Genomic DNA, 25,524 nt, shown 5'->3' on the forward strand with positions numbered 1-25,524 from the left:
CCTTACACCTTGAAACCCTTCGATCTTCTCCGGCCACGACCCTTCTCGAACTTCCTGCCCTTGCTCTCCACGTACGGTTTCTGCAGCTCCGTTAGCATCATAGTCAGTTACAGTCAAGGTTGGTATTATAGCGTACCTTGTGCGAGTGCGGACCGAAGCCGAAATGCTTGACAGCCTCACGTGCGTTCTTCGGGCCACGAAGGAGAACAACATTCGAGCCAGTGGGTGCGCGCATAGCGAGCTGGTCGAAGGTCAAGCACTCGCCGCCAGCCTTCTCAATGCGAGCACGGGCAGTGGCGGTGAAGCGGAGTGCGCAGATGGTCATCTTCGGCACCTCCACGAGGCGGTTATCGTCAGTCACAACGCCAACAACGGCGCGGATCTTGCCTTCGTAGGCTTCGGCGGAGTGCTTGTTCGCGGTGACACCGACGATCTTGGAGAGGGACATTGGCGGCCTGACTTCGAAGTCAGAAAGCAGGCTCAAAAGCGCAATCACCGTGTGATCACTTGCCTGTTGATCTTGGAGGCGCAGAGGCGGCGCCAGACAGTCTTGTTGAAGCTGCTGTCGGTCCTGCGCGAAAGGAAGCTATCAAGTCATCAACCAGCGTCCTGATCAAATCTTTCCTGCTCCTGCGGTCTTCCACTACTTACGCATAGAGCTTGACGAGGATTCGGAGGTAGGGGTTCTCGCTCTTCGGTGCCTTGCGGTGGCCACTCTTGACTGCAACAAGTCGCTGTCAGCACACGGTCTCTCTTGCCTACCGTCACTGCGCCCAGCCTGTGGTTAGACGCAGGCGGTTCGGGCTCATTTACATACCGTGGTGCTTGTCGAGATCGACACCCATCTTGGCGGTAGTAGTGTCGTCGTCGGTGAGGATTCGTCAATGGATGAAGTCACTGCCTTCGTCGCGTGCGAACTCTGCGATATTCGAGATGCGGAAATTCTTGGCGTGCGGCAGCCGGACACGGAAGCTGCCGCCAGCACAGACTTGGCGCAAATGGCCCAAGCGTCTCCACTCGAACCGAACGAATTTCGCAGCTGTTGCAGGATTGTGCAGTGGACGACAAGCACTTTGTCATACGATTTATCACTTGCCATGGCGCCGAAGAAGAGCACGAAGACGACCGACAGCATCAATGCCAAACTTGCCTTGACGATTAAGGTGCGCTTCGTGCATATCGAATATGCCCAGCATCTGAACTGACATCTTGCGCAGTCCGGCAAGGTCACACTTGGCTACAAGTCCACCCTCAAGACGCTGCGCTCCGGCAAGGCTAAGCTTGTCATCATCGCTGGCAATACGCCCCCTCTTCGAAAGTCTGAGCTCGAGTGTACGTTGTTTCTTCACTTGTTTAGCACTAGGGATGCGCTGACGGCCGCCTGCAGACTACAGCATGCTCGCCAAGTGCGCCGTCCACCACTTCTCCGGAAACAACGTAAGACCCTCTCCCATTGAACATGTCAAGCCTGGCGAAGGAGCTCTTATGGTTCTGGAAGGCAACCACACCTCTAGAGCCCTGAGAAGCAGCCATTGCGCATGTTGCAAGCTGTGGAGGGGAATATACGCTAATTGTCCCGCAGATTGAGCTCGGTACCGCGTGCGGTAAGCTCTTCATGTGCTCGACTATGGCCATCTTGGACGCTGGTGACAGTGACATCCTGAGCACGAACGTGTCATAAGCGGCGCAATGTCATGTGGAGGCAGGTCTGCAATCATAGCATGGTGTTGAGGCGCAATGGTGTCGCAGTGAGAGAAGTAGTAGAGCCAGTCCTCCGGCGGCTCCAAAAGCCAGCGGTCTGTTGCATTACTGGCATAGCAGACACTACTTCTAGCCGCGAGTAGAAGCAGCGTACGCCGACGGCTGGTAGACGCTGCACTATTCCAGCACCTCGTATCCGCCCACACTTTCCTCGAGTCATACACTACATAGTTCTATGTATCAGAATGGCTCATGATTCGTCTTACTCGCACCGTTGCCTTCTTCGTAGTCCTCGATTATCGTGACTCAAGTCTGGCCCACCAAAAGTCTTGGCACTGATTTCAAAGCCGGCGTTGGCCACCACAGCGCTGCTTTGGATCGTCACTTTCGAACTTCCACCATCACAACAACACCACACAAACTCCTCCTCACATCGTCGCAATGGCTCGTCGTCCAGCGCGGTGTTACCGCTACTGCAAGAACAAGGTACGCCACCATCAACCGTCACCAAAAGAGAAAATGAAGCGGCGGAAATGCCACACTTCAGCGTTCAGAAGAGCATACGAGATCAGAGACTGACGACAAGCATCATAGCCATACCCAAAGTCTCGCTTCAACCGTGGTGTGCCAGACCCAAAGATTCGCATCTTCGACCTTGGCCGCAAGCGCGCGAACGTCGACGAGTTCCCTCTCTGCATCCACCTAGTCTCGAACGAGTATGAGCAGCTCAGCTCAGAGGCGCTCGAAGCGGCCCGTATTTGCGCCAACAAGTACGTGGACCTACCAAACCCAAAATGACAGCGATGAGGCGACGGCAATATACTGACAACCACCGAAGGTACCTCGTAAAGGTTGCCGGCAAGGAAGGTTTCCACCTCCGCGTCCGCGCCCACCCATACCACGTCATCCGTATCAACAAGATGTTGTCCTGCGCCGGCGCCGATAGACTGCAGACCGGTATGCGTGGTGCCTACGGCAAGCCAAACGGTTCTGTTGCCCGTGTCAACATTGGCCAGATCTTGCTCTCTGTTCGCACTCGTGACTCACGTAAGCTGCACTACCACATCATCCCATCTCACGGACGAGGCTGATGAATACATCTAGACCGCGCCACCGCCATCGAGGCTCTACGCAGAAGCCAGTACAAGTTCCCGGGCCGCCAGAAGATCATCGTCTCGAAGAACTGGGGTTTCACCCCGCTTCGCCGCGAGGAGTACGTTGAGAAGCGCAAGGCCGGTCGCGTGAGGGTGGATGGTGCCTACGTGCAGTTCTTGAGGAACCGTGGCCCGCTTGAGTACAACATGCGCCGCTTCCCGGAGGCGTTTGAGGCTGGCGCGGCTGAGGCATAAGCTGCGGTTGTTCCAAGGGAGTTCATAGAGTGTGGGTGGAGTGAAACACAATGAGTGCAAAGAACTTGTTTTGTATGCTATGGGTCGCTAAGGCGGACCGCCACTGAACTCCGAACTACTTGCAGATAGCTCATGTTCATCATCTGCTTCCAACGACCGATACATCCATCTTCTTCCACCCGACACCGAAACGAGCAGAGCGGACAATCGTTGCGCCGTCTGTGTACTCGCAGCGTAGTAGACCTGAGCGACCCTGCTCTTGCTGAAGTCATCACAAAAGCCAAGTAATCGATGCTTTAACGTGCGCAAAGGCCTGAACATTCGTAATCCGAGGAAAAGCCAGCATACCAAGAACGTGCTGATTCCCGCAAGCAAAGCAAAAGCAATGAGCACTTCTAGATCCTCAAGAGTCTCCTCAAGCTCCAGCACTTCATCCGCTTCGTAGTCATCCTCCAGATCGTCGAACTCGCCAGCCTCAGGCGGATATGTTACGTTGGCGGCAACGGTGGCGCGGTCGCCGATGCTGACTGGGTAGGAGATGGCCATTAGATGGCCGTCTTTGTTCAGAGCGCCGATCTTGACGAATTCGCGCACCTGGACATCCTCTTCGAACTCATAGCGAGTCTCGAAGCCGGCTTTGGGGAAGCTTAGAAGCTCCTTGAACGAGCCGTTTGAGGATGAGGAATGCAGTAGCAACCAGCCGTCGGTCTCCGTCGAGCCGAGCCATGACATGTAGAGCGCGCCCTCGTGCAGCTCTAGACTTGGACTCGTCTTCGGCATGCCGGTCCAGTTGAACTTCATGTTGCGGTAGCTCTGCACATTGCCGGACGTCCAATCCTTCGATGGCTCGAAGTAGGCGTCGCAGAGAATGTTTCCATCTTCGTCGAACTCGGTCATAACACCGTTGTTGCCGTAGCCTAGCACGACGTGGCCATTGGGTAGGGTCTGGTATGAGCCTTGCGATACGCTGTAGACATTCTTTTCGTGGGCGTAATGCTTGCCAAGCGTGGCGCTCATGTCGTCGAAGTTAAGCTCGATACGGGTGCCCATCGACTTCTGCTCGGTGTGGTACGTCCAGTCCCCACGGTTATCGAAGAAGGTGATAGAAGTGTTACTGCCGGGGACCCAATGGGCATCGTGCTGCCCGATGTAGTTTGTGGCACGCCCTGCCGACTTCTCTTTGAAGCTGTTCGCTCTGCCACCGACCTGCCAAAGCACTCTTCCATCCTCTCCGGAGATGTATGCAATGCAGCGCATATGGCGGGCTGAGACGAGATAATTCCCCGCTGCGTCCTTCTCCACACTGTTGATGTGAAACCAATCCCACGGTTTCTGCTCCGTTGCCACCCTAAGCGGATCATATGACTCGCCGAAGCTGTAGTGGTCGGATGCGCGCCATTGGAATAACAACTCGCCGGTTTCCAGGTCTATCTCTTGGAAAAGCGAGTCCCAAATCCAGCCCGTATCGGGTGGAGTATTCGACGGCCGGCCCGGTCTGAGTGGTGGTAGACCTGGCATCTTGATGCCCGCTTGCCGTATGCTCGGTGATGAGACCGTAGGTTTCCGAAAATGTTTCGCTAGGTCTGTGAAGACCATGTCGTACACAGTCAGGACGGCAGTGCCTTCGGGCGTGATGTCGAATGAGTGCAGATCAGCAGACATGTTGCCAGCGGCGTCGACTGCACGGAACAGCTCATAATGCTGGTCAAGCTGCCGAGGTGTTAGTGATTGGCATGCGCGGAACGTTACAGCGGCGAAAGTACCATATAATACTTTCCAATGCCATGGCCGAGCGAGTTGTTTCCCGCCCAGTAGGTCAAGTACTTCTGACCTCTATACTCCTGTACTTGCAGATTGTAGGCTTGGCCTGGGAAGTCGCTGGTACACCAGACGAGCGATCCACTATATGAAGTCAGGGGTCATGATGGCCGTCATTAGAAAGACTCGCGTGTCGCACCTAGCGTCCAATATGCAAACGGATGAATTTGCGACTTCACCGCGCGGGGCAATGAACAGGTATGAACCATCATCGCAGTTCGTAAATGGCCGGTTAACGTTCAATCTCGGTACCGTAACGTTCGCTGTTATGAAGTTCTGCGTGACATACTTGCCGTACTCGCCGGCGTTGTACTCCCCGCTTTGGAAAAATGGTGGCTCATCGGCCGAAGAATGCGCAGCAAGGATGGGCACAAAGAAGCATGATAAAAGGGAAACGATAGAAAACATTGGACGGTTTCATAACAGCAGCATCGAAGAGTAAGACGACGACGTTGGTGCCAAGAAGACCAAGCATTGAGCAAAAGGAAGTCAGAAAGCTTGTATCACGCGCGGCGTGCGGCCTGATGCATGAAGGAAACATGAGCTTCTGGAGCACCTTCCGCATCTCAGGAATCTGCGGGTTCAGTTTATTTGTCTTCCGATTAAGCAACCGTTTCACGTTCCGGGGTAAGGGCAGTGAGAGAAACCCCTTCGGAACGCGTAGTCGTGGACGCATCAGGCTTGGCGCTCTCGTTTCACCCCTGTTTCGGGACCGTATCTGGCCCAGCCGCGCGCGCTTAATGGTATTTTGAAACCAGTGGATAGGAGTAACATTCCGTTATCTTGTGGTATCGGTGCCATGTCCCGCATTCTCGTCGTCCGCCGAAAGCCAATGAGTGGGGAGAGCGCTGCCGACTTCCGGGTTCCCATAGCGGTGCGTAAGCCTGCAACGTCAGCACTTAAGAACATGCAACGCGGCAGGAGAAAACTGCGCAGTAACTCTTTCTGGACCATTGGTGAAGGAGTGCACTTCTGCTAGGAACGTAAAGCGGTATGCTGCTGATTGTATGAAAGAATCACGCCACGATGCGGAGAAGGGTGAATGGATTTTGAGGGGTCTGCCGCGCCGCCAAGTCTGCCACCAGCGTGACACGGCCTTCGGGAGAGGCCCTTGACCTGGGCCCTGTAGACCCAGAATAGTATATCCCTGCTTTGTGTACGCAAGTCAGTACGCTTTGTGCCTTTCATACATCATCCCCTGATGGACATCGATGGTACCACAACAGACCTCCACGTCTCGCGTCTGCGAGCGCAGGTTATTGCTACCGAGGCTCAGTTACGGTCTCTCAAGGAGCAACTGGTGGCCGCCGAGCAGCATGCGGAGGCGGCCAGACATCTGAACGATGCCTACCTAGGCGGGATGCCTGCCGAGTGGATAGGCGAGGCACTCTCTGTACTTGACTGGCATGTTGGCGATGACGTCTCGCAGCGGTTGCGCCAGGACGGAAGACTTGAAGGCGCGCCTACTCCGGTATCTGTGGATAGAGCTGGGAGCGAGCGGCCAGCAGGCAGGAGGTGGCCGCTCGAAGACGAAGAGTACAAACGTTACGGCCGTCAGCTCATCGTCCCTGAAGTGGGACTCCATGGCCAGTTGCGGCTGAAGAACGCCAAAGTCCTGGTCATTGGCGTGGGCGGGCTAGGATGTCCTGCAGCAGCATACCTAGCTGGAGCGGGGGTCGGTACACTTGGTCTGGTGGACGCCGATGATGTCGAACTATCCAACCTACATCGACAAATTGCACACAGTACAGAGAGAATCGGCACAAGTAAGGTGGACAGCGCGCTGGAGTACCTGCAGGCGTACGTAGCTGTACCTACAATCCTCGCCATGCTCTTTCTGATCAACTCGCCTCAGTCTCAACCCGCTTGTGAACTACATCCGCCATCCCTTTGCTCTAATCGCGGAGCGCGCCCTGCAGACTATCTGTGCTTACGACCTGGTACTTGATTGCACCGATCACCCGACGTCTCGCTACCTGGTATCCGACGCTTGTGTGATTGCGCAAAAGCCTCTCGTCTCTGCTTCTGCACTCAAGACAGAAGGTCAACTTATCGTGCTCAACAACCCACCTCGACCACCTGGCGACGCATCAGGCGGGCCTTGCTACAGATGTGTCTTTCCAACTCCGCCACCTGCTGAAAGTGTTCTGAGCTGCGGCGAAGGGGGAATCTTAGGACCCGTCGTAGGCGTGATGGGAGTACTACAAGCCTTGGAAGCGGTCAAACTCCTCACCGCCAAGCCAAAGCCCCAAGCCAACTTTGTCAACCTAACCACGGACTTCGGCGACACCGAAAGTACAAAGCCTAGCCTACTTATGTTCTCCGCCTATAGCATGCCTCAGTTCCGGTCTGTGCGCATGAGGCCAAGAAGAAAGGATTGTGCGGTCTGCTCTGCGCAACCTACCATTTCCGCGCAGAGTTTGACCAGTGGCTCCCTCGACTACATTGCCTTCTGCGGCGTGACGACACCAGTCAACCTGCTCCCACCCGCTCTTCGCATGACCGCAAGCGATTTCTCGCAACTACCGAGGGATGGCAGCAATGTTCTGATTGATGTGCGCGACGAAACTCAGTATGCCATCTGTGCACTGCGTGGCTCGATCAACGTACCGTGGACGGGCAATGCGGACTCGTGGCTCGAGCAAGGTGTGCTGAGAGGTGCGCTTGCCCAAGACGGCAGGGACAGATACATCATCTGCAGGCTTGGCAACGATTCCCAGCTCGCTGCGAAGGCGGTCATTGACCGGATGAGTGACCAGCTTGCGTTCGCAACAGTCAAAGACATCAAAAATGGCTTCCGAGCGTGGCGAGCAGAAGTCGACCCTAGCTGGCCCGATTATTGACACCTAGACTGGTGGATCGTACTCACGCATGCCTTCACTGCTGAAGAGGACGGCTATCTTATCTTGCCTGTCCGCGACTTTGGTATCCGCACACAGCTTTCTCAATGCCGCCAGCGTCGCCGCACCGCAGGGCCCGGCGTTGATTCGCCGCTTCTGGAGCTCCTGCACGCAGGTATGGCTTTCCTTGTCGGTGACCGCAACTGCAGCGTAAATGCCATCGCGCAATACTGGCCAAGCAAGAGCAGAAGGCGTGCCGCAGTTCATGCCATTCATGATACTCTCACCCGTGCAAATGCTGGTCAACGCTCCGCAAAGCAGAGACTCCTTCAGACAGGCCGCAGTATCAGGTTCAACCGATACCACCTCGTTCGCAAGCTCGTCCGCCTGGTAGTGCTCAACTACGGCATGAGCCCACGATCCCACTCCGACAGACACAAACGCGAGCTTCGGCAAGCTATAATTTCCGGTCATCGATGTAACTTGGCGATCCGTTTCTCGGAGGATGGTGGAGTAACCCTCGGTAACCCATCGCGGTATCTTCTCGTAGCCGGCCCAGCTGAAGTCCATCACCATCAGTGCACCGGTCTTCTCGGCATCGCGCCGGACAGCTTCGATCGTATCGTCATACGATCCGTTTTCAAGGACTCGCACCTCAGCATCTTCACCACGAATCAGACCCTGCACGTAAGTGTTCATGAAGTACGGCACGTAGATTGTGGCCGGCAGGCGGTAATACTTGGCCATCCGCGCAACAGCGCGACCCCAGTTGCCTTCAGTGCATGTCACCAGACGTACTGTGGGTCCCGTAGCGGCAGCAATGGCTTCTTTCAGCTCGACGAAGCTTGTGGATGGCGGTAAGCGCAGATGCTCACATAACGCTTGATGGATGGCCCAAGACGCACCAGCAATCTTGAAAGATGGTAGCCCAAAGCGTGTCGACTCCTCCTTCAAGACGACGTGAGCAAATCCGAGGTCTTTCGCAATCTCCGGCAGACTGTGCAACCTTGTCTCGCCATACTCGGGCAGTTGCCGATGGAAGGCGTCAATTGCAGTATCCACTGAGGTGCTATGGCGTCCGCCTTCAGGCCTGTAGTGCTTGTTGAACTCTATGGCTGGTCGCTCAAATGATTCCGAGGAATCCAGATGCGTGACCGTGTGGGTACTTGCCATCTTATACCCTGTCAATGGCACGTGAACTGCGTATATATATGTACAGACGATGTTTAAACGACTCGTACAAGCAATACTGGGCTCCAGGGTCGCTAGGATTAGCAAGGATGTAGGCAGCTCAAGCTTTGGAGGCTATCTCACCCTCTCTGGCCAAGGTAATATGATATGCTGTAGTTGTTATCGTCAAGGCATTTTGGCGATCATCTTTTTGAATGTCTTCAGTGCAGCATCCAGATCCAGACCGGTCCGAGCGTAGGCGAGTTTCTGTGCCTCCAACGTCACCGTGAAGCTCCAATTGATGCTTTGTAACATCAGCGGGGCGTAATGGGGCACACCCAATAATTGCGCTCGAGATAGGTACACGATAGCCTCATTGCAGGCCAACTCAAGCTCGCGGGTCATATGTAGGTCGATTCTCTCTCACAGTCGATAAGTGCCATATTCTTCTGCTCCCTGTCCCTCTAGTCTTCTCCCAACAATCTCACTCAAAATGGCGTCGGAGAAGAAGAGCGAACGCGGCATCCGTATTGCCATCGACCGCGGTGGGACCTTTACGGACTGTGTTGGCAATCCCGGTACGGGCAAGATGGAGGATGACAAGATCATCAAGCTGCTCTCTGTCGATCCGCAGAACTACGACGACGCGCCGCTGGAAGGCATCAGACGCCTGCTGTCCGAGTTTCAAGGTAAGGAGATCCCTCGTGGTGAGCCGTTGGACACAAGCAAGATTGAGAGTATACGGATGGGTACCACAGTAGCGACGAATGCGCTTTTGGAGCGGAAGGGTGAAGACATCGCCATGGTGGTGACCAAAGGCTTCAAGGATTGCCTCGAGATTGGCAACCAGAGCAGACCGAACATCTTCGACTTGGCAATCCGGAAGCCTGAAGTCCTGTACAAGAAAGTCGTGGAGATAGATGAACGAGTAACGCTGGAAGACTATGCCGAGGATCCTGAGCGGCACCAGACGGATGCTGCTGCCGCAGAAGATGCGTCAGAAGATGCTGAGCTTGTCAAAGGTTTGTCAGGCGAGGCTGTGCGAATACTGCAGAGACCGAAGGAAGACCAAATACGGCAACAGCTGCAAGAAGTTTACGACTCGGGCTTGCGAAGTATAGCGGTCTGTCTAATGCATGGCTATACCTACCCGAAGCATGAAGCTCTCGTTGGACGTATCGCAAAAGCCATCGGCTTCGAACATGTATCTCTTTCGCATGAGCTCATGCCGATGATCAAGCTCGTGCCCCGGGCGACTTCCGCTTGCGCAGATGCCTACCTTACACCTGCTATCCGGAAGTACATCAACGGCTTCCAGAAAGGTTTCGCAGGTGGTCTGGGCACCGAAAGTGTGAAGCGCGAGGAGGGCTCCAAGGGTGCGAGATGCGAGTTCATGCAGTCGGACGGTGGGCTGGTGGATGTGGACATCTTCTCCGGCCTGCGAGCGATCTTGTCTGGACCGGCCGGTGGTGTTGTTGGCTATGCGCTTACCAGCTATGATCCCAACACCAAGACGCCCGTCATAGGTTTCGACATGGGAGGCACGAGTACGGACGTGAGTAGGTACGGAAGCGGCAGATATGATCATGTCTTTGAGACGACGACGGCTGGTGTTACCATACAGAGTCCACAGCTGGACATCAATACCGTCGCTGCCGGCGGTGGCAGCAGGCTTTTCTTCCGAAACGGCCTCTTTGTGGTTGGGCCGGAAAGCGCAGGCGCACATCCAGGACCAGCATGCTATCGCAAAGGTGGTCCCCTCACTATAACTGACGCGAACCTTTACCTCGGCCGCCTGCTCCCGGACTTTTTCCCGAAGATATTCGGCAAGAACGAGGACGAGGGCTTGGACGAGGGTGCGAGTGAGAAGGCCTTCAAGGAGCTTACGGAGCAGATTAATAAGGAGGTTGCCAGGGGAGAGGGGAGCGGGAAGAAGGGGGAAATGAGTACGGATGAGATCGCTTATGGATTTATTAAGATCGCGAACGAAACCATGACAAGGCCTATTCGATCACTGACGGAAGCAAGAGGGCACGACACGAGTAAACATAGGCTTGCGACATTTGGTGGCGCAGGCGGGCAGCATGCGGTAGCCATCGCAGAGGCACTTGGCATCAGTCAGATACTGATACACCGCTATTCTTCCGTGCTCTCAGCTTACGGTATGGCGCTTGCGGATGTGGTAGACGAGCGGCAGGAGCCGGAAAGTAAGGTGTGGTCTGATGACGGTGACGTTAGAAAGTATCTGCAAGGTAAGATGGAAGACCTGAAGAAGAAGTCGACGGCTACGCTGCGTGACCAAGGCTTCGAAGAGAACCAAATCCGATTCGAAGAGTATCTCAACATGCGATATCGGGGCACGGAGTCTGCGCTCATGGTTGTGAAGCCGAGCAAGGAGGAAGCTGAGAAGGAGCATAATGGCGAGGAGTGGGCTTTTGGCAAAGCATTTGTGAAGCAGCATGAACAAGAATTTGGTTTCACTCTTCCTGACCGAGACATCATCGTCGACGATGTGCGCGCTCGCGGTATTGGCAAGACGTTCGAAGGACTAGAGAAGACGGTGGATCAGCAATTGAAGGAGGTTAAGCCTAAAGACATCAAGGGGGACGAGAAAGTGTACGGCAAGCGTTCCGTTTACTTCGATGGTGGTCGACAAGAGACCGCTGTCTACAAGCTCGAAGACCTGGCAGTTGGAGACCGGATACGAGGGCCTGCGATCATTGCAGACGGGACGCAGACTATCGTTGTAACTCCGGATGCATCAGCACTGCTAATTGATACACATGTCGTGATCAATCTTGGAGAGAGCGATGGGCAGGATACGAAGGTAGACACGAAAGAGGCGGACCCAATCATGCTCTCTATCTTTGCACATCGGTTCATGGCGATTGCTGAGCAGATGGGCCGAGCGCTGCAAAAGACTAGTGTCAGCACTAACGTCAAGGAACGGCTTGACTACTCCTGTGCATTGTTCGACTCGGACGGTGGGCTTGTAGCCAATGCGCCGCATTTGCCAGTGCATTTGGGCAGCATGAGCACCTGTGTACAAAAGCAAGCCGAGATATGGCGAGGTAAGCTGAAGAAGGGTGATGTGCTCGTTTCGAACCATCCCATGTTCGGCGGCACGCATTTACCAGACATTACTGTCATCACGCCTGCATTCAGCGGCGACAAGATCGTCTTCTACGTGGCGTCCCGTGCGCATCACGCGGACATTGGTGGCATATTACCCGGCTCGATGCCGCCGCATTCGAGAGAGCTATTCCAGGAGGGAGCGAGCATCAAGACGGAGAAGCTGGTCTCGGAGGGCCACTTCAACGAGAAACGAATCACTGAGCTGCTTCTTGACGAGCCGGCTCGCTACCCTGGCTGCAGTGGAACGAGGTGTCTACCGGACAACCTCAACGATCTGAAGGCACAGATTGCGGCTAACCAGAAGGGTATCAACCTGATCAGCGCCTTGATCGACGATTATGGTGAGGAGGTCGTGCAGTTTTATATGCGCAATATCCAGGACAATGCAGAGCTTAGCGTGCGGAACCTGCTGAAGGATGTCAGTAAGCGGTTCGAAGGCCATGACCTGTCGGCGGTTGACTACATGGACGATGGATCACCCATTCAGCTGAAGGTCACTATTGATGCCGAGAAGGGAGAAGCTGTCTTCGACTTCACTGGTACAGGTCCAGAGGTATACGGGAACACTAACGCCCCGGAAGCTGTGACTTACAGTGCCATCATCTACTGCTTGCGGTGCTTGATCAAAGAGGACATTCCGCTCAATCAAGGCTGCCTGTCACCGGTCAAGGTCGTCATCCCAAAGAAGAGCTTCTTGTCGCCATCTGGAACAGCAGCAGTGGTTGGAGGCAACGTGCTTACTAGCCAGCGAGTCACGGACGTTGTGCTCAAGGCATTCAACGCTTGCGCAGCGAGTCAGGGCGACTGCAACAATCTCACCTTCGGATTCGGTGGAAATATAGAAGGTGAGAAGGCTGTCAAAGGGTTCGGCTACTATGAGACCATCGCAGGCGGTAGCGGTGCCGGCCCAGACTGGGATGGCACGAATGGCGTGCATACTCACATGACGAATACACGCATCACAGACGCGGAAGTGTTCGAGAGACGGTACCCGGTCATTCTACGCGAGTTCAGTCTTCGGGCTGGCAGTCACGGCAAGGGACAGCACAAGGGCGGTGACGGTGTGGTCAGAGACATTGAATTCCGCATTCCGGTGCAAGTCAGCATACTCAGTGAGCGAAGGGTGTACCATCCGTACGGCCTGGAAGGAGGTGGAGATGCGGCATGCGGTCAGAATGTCTGGGTGCGCAGGGTGCCCAAGATGAAGGGCTCGGATGCTGATGCGCAAGCCAATGGCAACAAAGACGGTAGTAGCAAGCAGGAGAACCCGCCCAACGCTCCAGGCAAACGTCATGAGGCTGGAGAAGACACTGCAGATGAAGAATACAGACATATCAACATGGGTGGCAAGAACACCGCTTCGATGCAACCCGGTGAACGCATTATCGTTAAGACGCCAGGTGGAGGTGGTTGGGGACCAGTTGGCAAGGGCAGCGAGACTAGGCAGCATGAGCGCCAGGATCCGAAGCATAGCTGGCGAGGTGGCAGTATTGCCAGTCGACAAGCGGAGGCGGAGGCGTCCGCATAGCTTGAGCTTTCCGCCTACCGAACCACTACCTCGAGTTGAGAGAGCCGTGACTTCAACTCAACGTACCGCTTGCGGCACAGAATTTGACAGGGATGACGCATCAGGCGCACCTGGTGCGGGCCGGGTTACAAGAGATGTACCCAGTAAGTCGACACTACATAAGTGTCGTAGGTCCTTGGGTCAGAGGCTCGGAAGGCTGCTATGGCACCTCCCAGCATGATAAACCGACTGACGAGGTAGAGCGCAGGCGACAGAATCTTGATGGCCATAAGTGGGTCGCTCCAGCGGACGATCACCTTCTCGAACTGCATGAACACCAACATGGACCCAATGGACGTCATCGCAGCTGCCCGCCACAGCCAAGCTTCGACTCTGGTTGGGAACACTGTATCCCACGCTATCAGATGTAGTGCTGGAAACGATACTCCAACCAAGCAGATTATCGGCCACAGCTTCGAATGATACAGCGTCGGATCCCAGTTTGCTAAAAGCATTTCATGTCGCCGTCTCACAGTACTCGGTCTCAAACGCTTGCATTCTTTGCACCCCCTCCTTTGGCAGATCAAGAAATGACTGTTGTAAAGCATACTCCGCTTCTCGAACTCCTGCTCAGCTCGGTGGTACTCCAGGTCCAGAGCTTCCTTCTCGAACATCCTGGGCATCAAAGCCCAAACCTGCCACAGAGAAGACTGTTCCGGTTTGCCTTCATTGTCGAATGAGCTAGTCAGCTCCATCGCCTCGAAGTCCTTCCTCACCGTATCGGGCATGGCTGGCAGGTCAACAACAGATGGGGTCTCAATGTCCTTCGGTTTAAGCCACCAATAAGCGTAAGCCACCACGAAGAGTGGGATGTAGCCCAGTGTCATCGCCTCGAGCGGTGCTAGAGGCAGGTTGTGCGCCGCTCTCATGATAGACTGTGCGACGAACCACACAGTTTGAAGCACAGCAAACAGCTTGGCTGTCGCATCCGCATTGTTCTTGTCACGGATGCTCTCCCTGTCAAGTCCCCAGTCATCGCGTGTCTTCCAGTTAAAAAGACCATTCTGCAACAGCCAGATCCACTGATTTGGCCACAGGATCTTAGTTCCAAGAGACGTACGATATCGAATGCCAAACATGCCGATGTAAAAGGCTTCGACAAGTCTGAGTTCACCATTAGTGTGTGCTGAACTTTCTTGAATGATGTGTCGGGCTTGGTTCCATTCTTGGGCAGCTTCTACCGCTATGAACTCTGGAGCGATGAAAGTTTTGAGGAAGAGTGCGACCTTGTGAAGATGCCGGAACTTGCGTCTCTTGTCAATACGAGGGTGTATGACTACCCACGTGCATAAAGCAGTGGTTGTTGCACACGTTAGGATCAGGCTTAAGGTACCCCTTCCTGAAGACTCCAGAGTCCAGCCCACTAAGTGTGAAGATGAAGCGCTTGCGGTGCCGTTACAGTCCGTACAGATACCGTTGCTCATGGTGATTCTAGATGCTCATTGATGATTCACTAACGAACAATCGATATACGAGGCACAGAAGCGCTACCTGCGTGCTCGTATGCGCGAGATCCCAGCCTTAATAGTTGGCACCCAGCACAAGAACTGTGCCGCACGGCAACAGGTCCCATTTTCGGACATGAGAGCATCCTTGACAAGCCATTGATCAGGCTGGCGGCTGCGCGGTGGCATGGCGCTGCGGTGGGGCGGCGTTTCGACTGTCCTAGCGGTGTTGTGTCCTGTTGATGTCGTGGACATGACAATCACGCCGGTATTGTACGGTGCTGCGATGTACGACTCCGTGGAGCAGTGGTATTGTGGAGGTCCAGCATTCTGCCGTGACTTAAACGCTCATGATTGTCGTTGCCGTGCATGGTGTAAAATTCGAAGGATAGGTACGCGTGATAGGATGCACAGTAGGTCAGGCACGAGCCTATAACGTTTCGAGGGAGTGGGGCATGCTGGACGCCACAAAAAGAAGGCACAGCAGCGGGCTGCCCGTGCCACGAGCGCAAGCGCTGGCTTTCAGCCTGGATGGCATGCAATCCCTACATCCGCGCTCGCACTATCTTCAGCAAGGTAAGACTCTCCAGCATGTCATTTGTGTTCTCTCAAGTTGTCCGTTATCAACGCCGGAACCCTCCTTGACGCGTACAAGCAACTTCAGATACCACTGAAGATGTTCATTTCGCTCCTTAGATATGCCGCCTTGACGGCAGCAACTCTAGGTGCACTATACCTAGGCCTGCTGGGACTGCTCACGCAACCTTTCTTTCAAGCGCACGTGGTCTACTTGAATGCCATACAAATGACATGGTTCAAGGACCTCAACATCCCGGAGCTATTCGGCTTCTTGCACAATCAGGTGACCCCGTTCCATATCAAGACGCACGATGGCGAGACGCTCTACACTTGGCACATACTGCCCGTTGGGTTATACCGCAAGCACGAAGAGGCTCTAAATACGGAGCCTTCGGGCTCGGTCCAGGACATCACTTCGCGGCTCGGCTTCCAGCTCCTTCAACAAGACCCAGATGCCTGGCTCATCATTCACATGCACGGCGCTGCTGGCACAGTGGCATCAGGCTATCGATGTCCGAACTACAGAGCTCTCCTAGCTGTCCAGCCGGATCATATTCACGTTCTGACCTTCGACTACCGTGGTTTTGGACGCAGCACCGGCAGCCCTTCGGAAAGAGGATTGATTACCGATGCTGTAACCGTGATAGAGTGGGCCATGAACGCAGCAAAGGTACCAGCATCCCACATCCTTATATACAGTCAATCCATGGGCACTGCAGTCAACATGGCTAGCGCGGAGCATTTCGTGCGGCAAGCCAACCCCGTCATCTTCGCAGGCCACATTCTCACTGCCCCCTTCGTCGACGCACCGACTCTTGTATCAACATATAGCATAGCTGGAACGATACCACTTCTCGGACCGCTGGCTCGGTTTCCAGTTGTTTTCGAATACCTCAAAAACTTCGTCCGCGAAAAATGGTCGACCAAAGACCGCATCGCCTCTTACGTTCATGCCGCAGAAGCATTGAGTGCACCATACCGCATAACAATACTGCATGCCGAAGATGATTACGACATCCCATGGGAACATTCTACGACGGTCTTTTGGCACGCCGTCAACGCTACGAAAGCGGACGGCATGACTCGAGAGGAGCTCGACGAGGCGAAGGCGAAATCCCGAGTCGACCTAGGAGCTGCGGGCACAGTGATGCAATGGAGGACGAGCCATGGCATCATCCGCGAAGAAATTTTGAAGTACGGTCTTCATGACGTGATCATGGGCAACCCGATCGTCACGCTGGCTGTTATGCGCATCTTCGACAGTCACGGTTCTCGGTGATGGGTGCCGTTGTTCCAGGACTTAGACATAGATCGCTGTTTCGAATAACGATCACGAATGGCGTCGCTTTGAGATTCACACATCAAACGCTTCTCGAATCAGTATGGTGCTATCATTCTTTCCACCATTTGTTTGTTGACCGCTTCGAGCGATCCCTAGGTTTACACGCCAGCAACAACCGCAAGACCGCTATAGATAGCATTTCTCACCGCATAGAAGCTGCCTGTATTCTCTCGTGTCCTCCATTCTGGCTGCTGCAGACCCCTTGCCGCACTCTCAATCTCAATACGTCCACTCGCGGACTTGCGTACAATAACCGCCTGATCGACCAGCAGCGTACCTTCGCCGCGGAAATCGGCTTCATGGCCCGCTCCACGCAATGCTTGTCGTAGGTCTGCGAGCCGCATATCGCCAACATGGACGGGTTGTGTGACACGCTGGTGCTGTTGAGCCGCGTTCGCCGTGGAGTTGGGAAGATCGAGGATTGGAACGCTCGTGGCTGTCATGCTTCTTGCTGGCTTTACAAGTTCATCGTTGCCACTTTCGAGCTTCACCTTCTTCTTTGCGTTCTCCTCTTCCTCCTTTACCGCGTCTTCTGCTGCCGTTTCGGCATCCAATCTGCCCGTCAGAGCCACGACACCCAGACCCTTGACGTTCTGCCACGTTAGCTTTTTCACAAGCTGCCGACTCAGCTTCAGCGTCCAAGCGTTCGTGTCAACGCTCGCATCCACCACCTCGCCCTCCGCCGGCGTGAAGATGTCAGTGCCCGCCGACTCCGTTCCTTCCGTTAGCAAGCGCCGACACTCCGAAGCCAGCGTCTGTGTCTCACTTCGCTCGCCAGAGATCAAAATGAGCTTACGTGGTCGCATCAATGGTATGATCATCTGTAATGCTCGAAGATCGTGCAGACCGGCGAAGTCAACGTGAGCTATTCGAAGTCGCAAGGCTAGACTGCGGGATGTGAAGACCACTTTCTGCGGGCCTTCTGGCATGAGCTCTTCGGGCTCGTAGTCGCTCTCTTCATCTTCGTCGCTGCCGTCTCCAGGTGTACCGTTTTGTGCTTTGTTGCCCGCAGACTCGCCCGTCGCTCGCGCAATGGCCGCATCAATGTCATCCGGCGCGTTCGCCTTGTCCTTGTCGATCTTGGCGCGTTTATTCTGCGGTTTTGTGCCTTTGCGACCCTTCGGACCGGAGGTAGAAGCGTCATCCCATTTCCGCTTCTTGCCGACAGCGAGGTCTTCCTTGTTACCATCGCGCATGTCGACGCCGTTCACCTCGTCGCGCTCTTCGGCGCGTAGGTACTCCTCTGGCTTGATGAGGTCGCCAAATTCGTCATTCCTCGTCCGATGAGCGACGAAAGGAAACATCTTCTCTCTGCCTCGCTTGTTGCGTACATCATAGTCATGCACGCTTTTGCCACGCAACAAGACGTTGACGCCGAGCTCCGCGTCTGAGAGGGCAGCCTTGCGTTTGCTGGACTGCGTCATTTGCGCCGACAAGTTAAGAGCACGACCTTGGTGCTCGGCATCTTCATCTTCGTCCTCTGATTCAGACTCCTCTTCGTCTTGTTGTTCGGCGACATCGGGCGCTGTTGCGTCGGCTAAGGTGTTGTCGCCTTGCATTGTGCTGTGCAGCTGTCGTTGACGGGTGATGTACGTCTCATAGAGCGCCCTCTCAGCGTCACTCAGCGGAGCGGTGCTAGCTTCTTGGAGCCCAATCGCCGTGCCATCTGTGTCCACAAGCCGAGCGCCACTCGAGGAAGTGTGACCCTGACCCTGACGGCTCTGCCACAGATCCCACAACTGTCGACTAATGCTCGACTGTGGTGGGCTGCCGGGAGCCGACTTCTCCGTCAAAATGACCAGGTTCTTGGTATCTGTTGCAAGCGACTCAAGTGCCAACCTGGAGAACCCCCACTCGAGGCTCGCATCGCTTGCAAGGAAAACACATGGCTGGGACCGCTGCACGGCCCTCTCGAGTGTGCTGTTGCGCTCCACCAACTTGACATGCTGCCAGTTCAGCGGGTTGGTTGAACCCTTAGTCTTCGTAAGGTGCGCCTCCGCTTCGGCTCTCACAGACTCCTCAACCCACTCGAGCATGCTTTGAAGATAACGGATGGATGCGGAGCCGCTCTTGCTCGCCATGTAGACCCTTGCGCTTCGATAAGTGGCCGCATGTGGCCCGTCTAGGTTCTCTTTCCATGCCTCATTCAGAAGGAATGCCAGCTCGAGCATGCGCGCTGAGGAGTCGGTGGGTATAAGCACCTTGCCACCTTGCGCAATGGTATCCCTCACAAGACTCAGGAGCATGCCATCCCGATCCTTTCGCGACTGCGATTGAGCCTTCTCCACACCTTTCGAGGAGCAGATGAGCGCTGTAGGTCGCTGTAAGGGCTCAATGATTTCTTGACCTCCTGACAGTAGGGCTGCACCCGGCAGCAGATTCTCTCGACCTTGGTTCCAGTCTGCGGCATAGACAATGCTCTCTAGCCCCTGCTGGATGTGCCATACTGTTCCTCCGAGCGTATGACCCGCTCCGTATGCGGTGATGGTCAACCCACCTAGTGCGGGTGACCATGATGACGCTACTGGTTGGTGTGGTTGACTGTACTTGAGCGCATTGATAGAAGCGAAGTACGTGGCGATCTCCTCTGGAGTAGGAGGTTGGAGTAAGAGGTTGGGCGAGGAGTCGGCCTTGCTCGTTGTCGACGAAGACGATATGGAAGAGGTATGTATGATGGACGCCGCGAGCGGTGACGATGCATACAAGTCTAACAACAGTGTCCGACCGAGATTGATCACTGGCGTGGTAGCATAGACGGGCACTTTGCTGAAGAGGGGAATGTGCTTGCAGCAGTGCGCGTATGCGCCTAGATGCTCGGTGGTAGCATGTGTGAGCAGTACGAGAGACAGGGTGGATGTCTGCCTCTCTATAGCGTCTAGCCTCTGCGCATCAAATGCCGCATCCCAGCCCACGTCCACCAGCACCTTGATGCCTCCATCGAGTTCAAGCAGCGACTGCGACGCTGCCGACTCCGCCTGAGCGCCCAGTAATGGCGTGAAGTTGAACATACCTTATCTCATCGTCGCCCTGCTCTCAACGAGTTCTGCACCCTGCACTGTGTTCTCGCACGCGCTGTTGGGTTGACGGGATATGATTGAATCATGCGAAGGTGGAAGTACGCGACTCAAGCAGTTCATTTACTAAGGGAGTCGTCGGAGGCGGCTCCGGTCATGTGGTCCGAGCTTTCTACTCGAAAGTTGTGATTGTGAACAGCATGTCACGCGACATTGACTTGCAACTCGAGATCAACAGGTCTTCTGGCAATAGAAATCTTCACGGGATATCCAAGTGAGTGGGTTGGTATCCGCGTACAAGCCAAGCCAGGGTTTGGCAGTACGCAAAACAAAGGCAAGACGACGGGCCTCCAGTCATGGCGCAACGGGAGAAAGGTGGTCGCGTGGTCTTCATCGGCAACATACCATATGGAGTCAGCGAGGAGCAAATATGCGAGATCTTTGGTCGCGTAGGGAACGTGGTTAGTTTCCGACTGGTGTACGACAAGGAGACGAACAAACCCAAAGGCTTCGGGTTCTTGGAGTACACAGATGTCGATGCGGCAGCGTCAGCCGTGCGGAACTTGAACGAATTCGAGGTCATGGGTAGAACGCTCAGGGTCGACTACAGCAACGACAATGGTGGCGGAAGGAGTAAGGATCAAACTCAACAGCAGCAAGATACCCGAGCGCCACCGCCAGCTCATTTCAATGCTCAAGCCCCAGCACAGTCGAACGGCGCAGCTCCGGCTCCGCTACCACCGTTACCACCAGGTGTCGATTTGCCTGCAGGCATGTCGGCGCCTGACGCTATCAGTAAAACCTTAGCAACAATACCACCGGCGCAGCTGCTCGATATCCTTAGCCAGATGAAGACTTTGGCGACCGAAAACCCAATGTCAGCCGCAGCACTCCTTGCACAAGCACCGCAACTGAGCTATGCCATCTTCCAAGCACTACTACTACTAGGCTTGGTAGACACAAACAAGCTCCAAGAGCTTCTACCAGGCGCACAAGCTGCGCCACCGCCTCAGACGCCGATTCAAGCACCTCCTTCGATAGCCCACCAATACCAACAGCAGGCCATGCCGCCACAGTATGCGCAGCCGCCACCGCAGCAATATAGCACGCCCATGCCACTACCTTACCAGCAAGGCCCACCTCACGGGTACGCGCCGACTCCGCCAGTGCAGCAGCCGGCATACAACCCTCCCCCAGTGCCCCAAGCGCAGCCTCCACCACCTTCGGCGCCGCCAGGTATGCCGCCAGATCAGGCGGCGCTCATCCAACAGATCCTAGCAATGTCAAGGGAGCAGATTTTCGCGCTCGATCCGGTTGCGAGAGACCAAATTGTGCAGTTGAGGGCCCAATTTGGTGCGCCGGTTATGTGAGTGGCTTCGTCTATCGACTCAGCGTGTTCCGCCGAAGTCGATCTTCTGGACGGGGACATGTTGTCAATGAAAGATTAAATGCACGAGTGTATTGGTGGCAGGGGTCATCATGTGTATCAAGCGAGGTGTTCGGCGTTCTAAGTACTCATGGCGAGATCTACGACGCGTTGTATCCTGCTGGGCAGACAGAAAGTTCAGAAATCGGCATCCAAGATCATCCTTAATATGTACTATTAGAGAGTATCCTTATAGCTCTCGTCGAAGAGCAACTTTGACCTCTTCACTCAAATTCAGGCGCGTGAGAGTACGGCGTCTCGACTGTATAAGCAAGTCGACCATCGGTTTTCAAACAATGGCCTGGTTGTCACACTCAGCGCCCAGCCCGTTCTGCACTTCTTGTTATGTTCGTTTCACAGCATCAGGGGTAAGATAGCGTGGCTTTAGCGCGGTGTAACGGTTTTCCGGCCACGCGAAGCCGAGAGAAGGGTCAGGCACAGACCTCACCTCCTTTCTAGCCTACCGAAACCGAAATGAACCTTCCAGCTCCAGGCTGGTCCTGCCTGACAGGCTCGTGGCGGTTGGCTACGGGCGCCGTGCAAACGGGGTGGTAACGGTAGGGCCAAAGCTACGTTTAATGTCCGTCGCCTTCTTCCCGAGTACTCACTGTTTGACTCTGAGCATCACGTCCTACTTCTTCATTGTCTGTGGAGCATGCAGCCGCGATCGTTACCTTCTTGCTAGTTATGATGTTTACTCTGCTTATGCCTGCGAAGGCACTGTCGCTCATTATTTTCGCCTCGTCTCTCTTTCAGCTCTCCTTTGCCGCCACGGTGGAAGAATGGCGAACGCGCTCGATTTACCAGGTTATGACCGATCGCTTCGCTCTTTCCAGCGATACCTTCTGGATGCCATGTCACACCGAGCTTGGTCTTTACTGCGGTGGGAGTTGGAAGGGTATCATTGATAATCTGGACTACATCCAGGGAATGAACTTCGACGCAATATGGGTTTCGCCTATTGTTGCGCAGCTTCCGCAATACACTTCAGATGGACAAGCCTATGCCGGCTATTGGCAACAAGATCTCTTCACGATCAACACCAAGTTTGGAGGCTTGGACGACATACACGCTTTGATCGCGGCAGTCCACGCAAGAGGGATGCTCTTCATGTTGGACGTCGTGCCGAACCACATGGCCTACAACACGTACACGGGCGATCCTACCAATGTCAATTACACCATCTTCAACCCTTTCAACGAGAAGAAGTACTTCCATGACTACTGCCCCATGGACTACTCCGGCGTAAACTCAACCGCGCTCGAGGAGTGTTGGCTGGGAAGCGAACACGTCCCGCTGGTGGACTTGCGTACCGAGGATCAGGAAGTCCAGGATATCTTTGGCGACTGGATCGAGCAAATGGTTGCCAACTATAGTGTAGACGGCCTGCGTATCGACGCCGGCGCCAACGTGCAACCGGACTTCTTCCCAGGGTTCATCAAGCGGTCCGGCGTGTTTGCCACGGCGGAAGTGTATCTCTCGAATGCGACGCAAGCGTGCGAGTGGCAGGACGCTGTGGGCAGTATGCTCAACTACCCGGTCTACTGGCCTTTGGTCAGTGCGTTTCAACCAGGCAGCAGTTTCTCCGAGCTGGCCTCTGTTATGGATGCCCAAAAGACCTACTGTCAGAATACAACTGCTATGGCCACTTTCAGCGAGGTAAGCCTTTGCAGAGGCCGCGATGTGGTCATGCTGCTTGCTGACACTAGAGTAGAATCAGGACGTACCGCGCTTCGCCAACTCGACATCCGACCTGTCTCTAGCGATGAACATCGCCACCTTTGTGCTTATGCACGACGGCATACCGGTTATCTATCAAGGCCAAGAGCAGCACTTCAGTGGTGGCACGAATCCATTTACCAATCGTGAGCCGCTTTGGGAGCATGGCTTCGATGTCTTCGCACCCATCTACCAGATGATCGCAACACTCAACCTTCTCCGCCGTCACGCTATGCAGACACAACCAGGTCTATCTACCGCCACTTCTGACCTCGTCTATCAAGACGACCACACCATGATTATGGCGCGAGGTGCGAACGGCAGCCAGATTGTTACTGTTCTTACCAATAGCGGCCAGAATGCAAGCTCGGCGACCCTCACGGTATCTTTGGGCGGCTTAGGCTACGTCAGCGGCACTCAGCTCACCGAGGTGCTGACCTGCGCGAACTACACGGTGGACTCCTCCGGCTTCATCGATCTCCCAATGTCCGAAGGCCTGCCGAGAGTTCTGTACCCGGCTTCAGCGCTCGGGAACTCCTCGCTATGCGGTTTGAGCGGCGTGAGATATAATGATGTCCAGCAGACTGTCACCGCGACGACAATGACGGCCACGGTCAGCGGCTCCACGACCACGATGACTTTGAGTGTCACTGTGCCTTTGCTTACTGCGACCCTTAAGAACGTGCAGGCCACGACAGGACCTGGACCTGCGGGAAGTGCTGGCGTCCGCAGCCTCGGTAATCCAAGTCTTGCTTTATGTACGGCGCTCTTGGCTTTGGCGGCGTCCGGCGGCTTGCTTGAAAGGGTCCGCTTGCTCTTGCATGAGAAATGAAACAGTCGATTTGCCCAACTACCCCGGACCTGGTCCCAGCATAGAGAGTCGAACGGCGTGCGGCGGTGGATGTTCGCAGCGTGCGCCTTTTCCTCGGCGCTCGACTGCCTCTGGGAAATACTGGCAATGTCACCTCGACCTCCTCCGGTATCAACAAGACACACGGGGTTGTAGTCGAGGCCATAGCCTAGCTTCACGAGGCGGATCTTGCGGCCTTGTTCGCTGATGTCGAGCGAACCGACAAAGTGGTAATCGCCGGGCGGCATGGACATAATGTGCTCGTCCGCTTAGCAATTCTTAGCAGACACTCGGTAACGCTCCTTGCCGGAAGCGGATGCCTCGATCAGCTCCTTGTTGGCGAAACGGAAACCGTACACCCGATCCCGCCGAGTCCAAGTGTCCGGGTTCATGTCCACGGGTCGGCGTCTACGAGATTTCGCCGCACGTTGATGTTCAAGTGCTCCACCGGCCGACCTGTCCGGTTTAAGCGCCACTGCTCGTCATCCCAGGTCGACGGTGGCGCTTGTATGAACGTCTATCCAGCGTGCTCGACTCTGGCAAACTGATCATCTTTGTCCAGCCTCATGAGGAATATATCTATCAGGAACGAAGCGACTTGGTCGCTGTCGGCTCTGCTCAACAGGCGTGGGTCACCACGATCTAGGCGGACCAAGTACATCTCCGTACTGTACATTATAGTAGGAAGCTTGATGGACAGCCCTCGGTTGGTGAGAGAGTAGGACGAGCGGCCTTTGCGTGATTGCATGCAACGGACGGCGCCGCAGCTTGCAAATGCGTCTGGGCTGTTAACTAGCAGTTGAGGCTGGTAGCTGTCATGGATGGGCCATGCGAAGAGGGAATTGTCGTCTGAGCGCTTGACGATCTCTTCCTGAAACCGCAAGAAAGCCTTTTCCCCTTCACCATAGATCAAAGGCATATGGACGTCGAAGATACCCAACAGAGAATACGCTCGCTCTTCCACTCGTGTTGGGTTCCTCCCGGCTGCCCACGACATCTTCTCCGCAACTGATCGCCGCAATAGCTCGCCTGCATTCAGGACGTCACTCAAATGCGGCTGCGACGGGTGATCACGGCGCTCAGTGTTCGGTTGTCACCAAGACGACACCAGTCTTCGTTGAAGAAAACGACGTTGTAAGGGGCTAGTAGCTCCTGTCACGTCCAACCTCGGGTCCACCACCGTGCCTCAGCAAATTCCGGCAATGTACTTACGTCTTCGAGCAGTACATAGCAAAACGCTGATGCGCGGTACCACATCCACATGGAGTTGATGGCTTCGCTCAGATCGGCGCTGCTTTCTGTGTTGATGCAACAAGTGTCTTTCAGACGTAGTTATATCCGTCTTTGCGGGCCTGTTGACAGGTCTCCCAGGATTTCTGCGTACCCAGCCTTCCATGTCAAAGGTTCCGAAGTAACCATGGCTTGGTAGGTCACCTCGTTCTCCCCACGTATGTGAAAGGATCGCATACCCTTTCGCGGCTTCTCGTCTTGACTTTGGATTTGGTAACATCTCTACAAGCTTGATTGTGGTGGTATCAATCAGCCGCATGGGCACAACCTCGCGTCTTG

General features: G+C 54.9%; 13 protein-coding genes across 13 annotated transcripts; 7 read left to right on the top strand and 6 right to left on the bottom strand.

Annotated features, from left to right (window-relative positions):
- Window positions 1–2: 2 nt before the first annotated feature.
- BAUCODRAFT_122987 (uncharacterized protein) lies at window positions 3–845 on the bottom strand (the record flags this gene model as incomplete). Its single annotated transcript, XM_007678919.1, has 5 exons — window positions 3–80; window positions 137–455; window positions 512–586; window positions 652–721; window positions 818–845. 5 exons carry the CDS (start codon window positions 843–845, stop codon window positions 3–5), a joined length of 570 nt encoding a protein of 189 aa, XP_007677109.1.
- Window positions 846–1,097: 252 nt separating this feature from the next.
- On the top strand, window positions 1,098–1,754 carry BAUCODRAFT_90543 (uncharacterized protein; the record flags this gene model as incomplete). Its single annotated transcript, XM_007678828.1, has 4 exons — window positions 1,098–1,163; window positions 1,218–1,332; window positions 1,388–1,437; window positions 1,583–1,754. The coding sequence occupies 4 exons, from the start codon at window positions 1,098–1,100 to the stop codon at window positions 1,679–1,681; spliced, it is 330 nt and encodes a 109-aa protein (XP_007677018.1). The 3' UTR covers window positions 1,682–1,754.
- Window positions 1,755–2,130: 376 nt separating this feature from the next.
- BAUCODRAFT_34458 (uncharacterized protein) lies at window positions 2,131–2,877 on the top strand. Its single transcript, XM_007678597.1, has one exon. The coding sequence runs from the start codon at window positions 2,496–2,498 to the stop codon at window positions 2,790–2,792; it is 297 nt and encodes a 98-aa protein (XP_007676787.1). The 5' UTR covers window positions 2,131–2,495; the 3' UTR covers window positions 2,793–2,877.
- A 25-nt stretch (window positions 2,878–2,902) lies between these two features.
- Window positions 2,903–5,409, bottom strand: BAUCODRAFT_499289 (uncharacterized protein). The gene is made up of 3 exons (XM_007678920.1): window positions 5,008–5,409; window positions 4,814–4,952; window positions 2,903–4,760 (listed from the first exon to the last, which is right to left on the bottom strand). Exons 1-3 carry the CDS (start codon window positions 5,274–5,276, stop codon window positions 3,138–3,140), a joined length of 2,031 nt encoding a protein of 676 aa, XP_007677110.1. The 5' UTR covers window positions 5,277–5,409; the 3' UTR covers window positions 2,903–3,137.
- A 660-nt stretch (window positions 5,410–6,069) lies between these two features.
- BAUCODRAFT_71821 (uncharacterized protein) lies at window positions 6,070–7,711 on the top strand (the record flags this gene model as incomplete). The annotated part of the gene is made up of 3 exons (XM_007678811.1): window positions 6,070–6,261; window positions 6,367–6,668; window positions 6,724–7,711. The coding sequence occupies 3 exons, from the start codon at window positions 6,070–6,072 to the stop codon at window positions 7,709–7,711; spliced, it is 1,482 nt and encodes a 493-aa protein (XP_007677001.1).
- Window positions 7,712–7,714: 3 nt separating this feature from the next.
- BAUCODRAFT_71605 (uncharacterized protein) lies at window positions 7,715–8,881 on the bottom strand (the record flags this gene model as incomplete). The annotated part of the gene is made up of 1 exon (XM_007678795.1): window positions 7,715–8,881. One exon carries the CDS (start codon window positions 8,879–8,881, stop codon window positions 7,715–7,717), a length of 1,167 nt encoding a protein of 388 aa, XP_007676985.1.
- Window positions 8,882–9,126: 245 nt separating this feature from the next.
- BAUCODRAFT_499325 (uncharacterized protein) lies at window positions 9,127–13,604 on the top strand. Its single transcript, XM_007678921.1, has one exon. It carries the CDS (start codon window positions 9,372–9,374, stop codon window positions 13,539–13,541), a length of 4,170 nt encoding a protein of 1,389 aa, XP_007677111.1. The 5' UTR covers window positions 9,127–9,371; the 3' UTR covers window positions 13,542–13,604.
- BAUCODRAFT_499244 (uncharacterized protein) lies at window positions 13,604–15,449 on the bottom strand. Its single transcript, XM_007678922.1, has one exon. It carries the CDS (start codon window positions 15,002–15,004, stop codon window positions 13,667–13,669), a length of 1,338 nt encoding a protein of 445 aa, XP_007677112.1. The 5' UTR covers window positions 15,005–15,449; the 3' UTR covers window positions 13,604–13,666.
- Window position 15,450: 1 nt separating this feature from the next.
- On the top strand, window positions 15,451–16,963 carry BAUCODRAFT_499243 (uncharacterized protein). Its single transcript, XM_007678923.1, has one exon. It carries the CDS (start codon window positions 15,702–15,704, stop codon window positions 16,881–16,883), a length of 1,182 nt encoding a protein of 393 aa, XP_007677113.1. The 5' UTR covers window positions 15,451–15,701; the 3' UTR covers window positions 16,884–16,963.
- Window positions 16,964–17,044: 81 nt separating this feature from the next.
- On the bottom strand, window positions 17,045–19,954 carry BAUCODRAFT_71003 (uncharacterized protein; the record flags this gene model as incomplete). Its single annotated transcript, XM_007678748.1, has 2 exons — window positions 17,045–17,970; window positions 18,064–19,954. The coding sequence occupies 2 exons, from the start codon at window positions 19,952–19,954 to the stop codon at window positions 17,045–17,047; spliced, it is 2,817 nt and encodes a 938-aa protein (XP_007676938.1).
- A 286-nt stretch (window positions 19,955–20,240) lies between these two features.
- BAUCODRAFT_34465 (uncharacterized protein) lies at window positions 20,241–21,668 on the top strand. The gene has a single exon (XM_007678598.1). It carries the CDS (start codon window positions 20,317–20,319, stop codon window positions 21,328–21,330), a length of 1,014 nt encoding a protein of 337 aa, XP_007676788.1. The 5' UTR covers window positions 20,241–20,316; the 3' UTR covers window positions 21,331–21,668.
- Window positions 21,669–22,091: 423 nt separating this feature from the next.
- Window positions 22,092–23,937, top strand: BAUCODRAFT_71810 (glycoside hydrolase family 13 protein; the record flags this gene model as incomplete). The annotated part of the gene is made up of 2 exons (XM_007678810.1): window positions 22,092–23,045; window positions 23,101–23,937. The coding sequence occupies 2 exons, from the start codon at window positions 22,092–22,094 to the stop codon at window positions 23,935–23,937; spliced, it is 1,791 nt and encodes a 596-aa protein (XP_007677000.1).
- A 292-nt stretch (window positions 23,938–24,229) lies between these two features.
- BAUCODRAFT_576909 (uncharacterized protein) lies at window positions 24,230–25,275 on the bottom strand. Its single transcript, XM_007678924.1, has one exon. It carries the CDS (start codon window positions 24,950–24,952, stop codon window positions 24,473–24,475), a length of 480 nt encoding a protein of 159 aa, XP_007677114.1. The 5' UTR covers window positions 24,953–25,275; the 3' UTR covers window positions 24,230–24,472.
- Between the last annotated feature and the right edge of the window lie 249 nt (window positions 25,276–25,524).

This window comes from Baudoinia panamericana (assembly GCF_000338955.1).
Source record: "Baudoinia panamericana UAMH 10762 unplaced genomic scaffold BAUCOscaffold_7, whole genome shotgun sequence".
In the NCBI taxonomy this organism is placed as follows: Eukaryota; Fungi; Ascomycota; class Dothideomycetes; order Mycosphaerellales; family Teratosphaeriaceae; genus Baudoinia; species Baudoinia panamericana.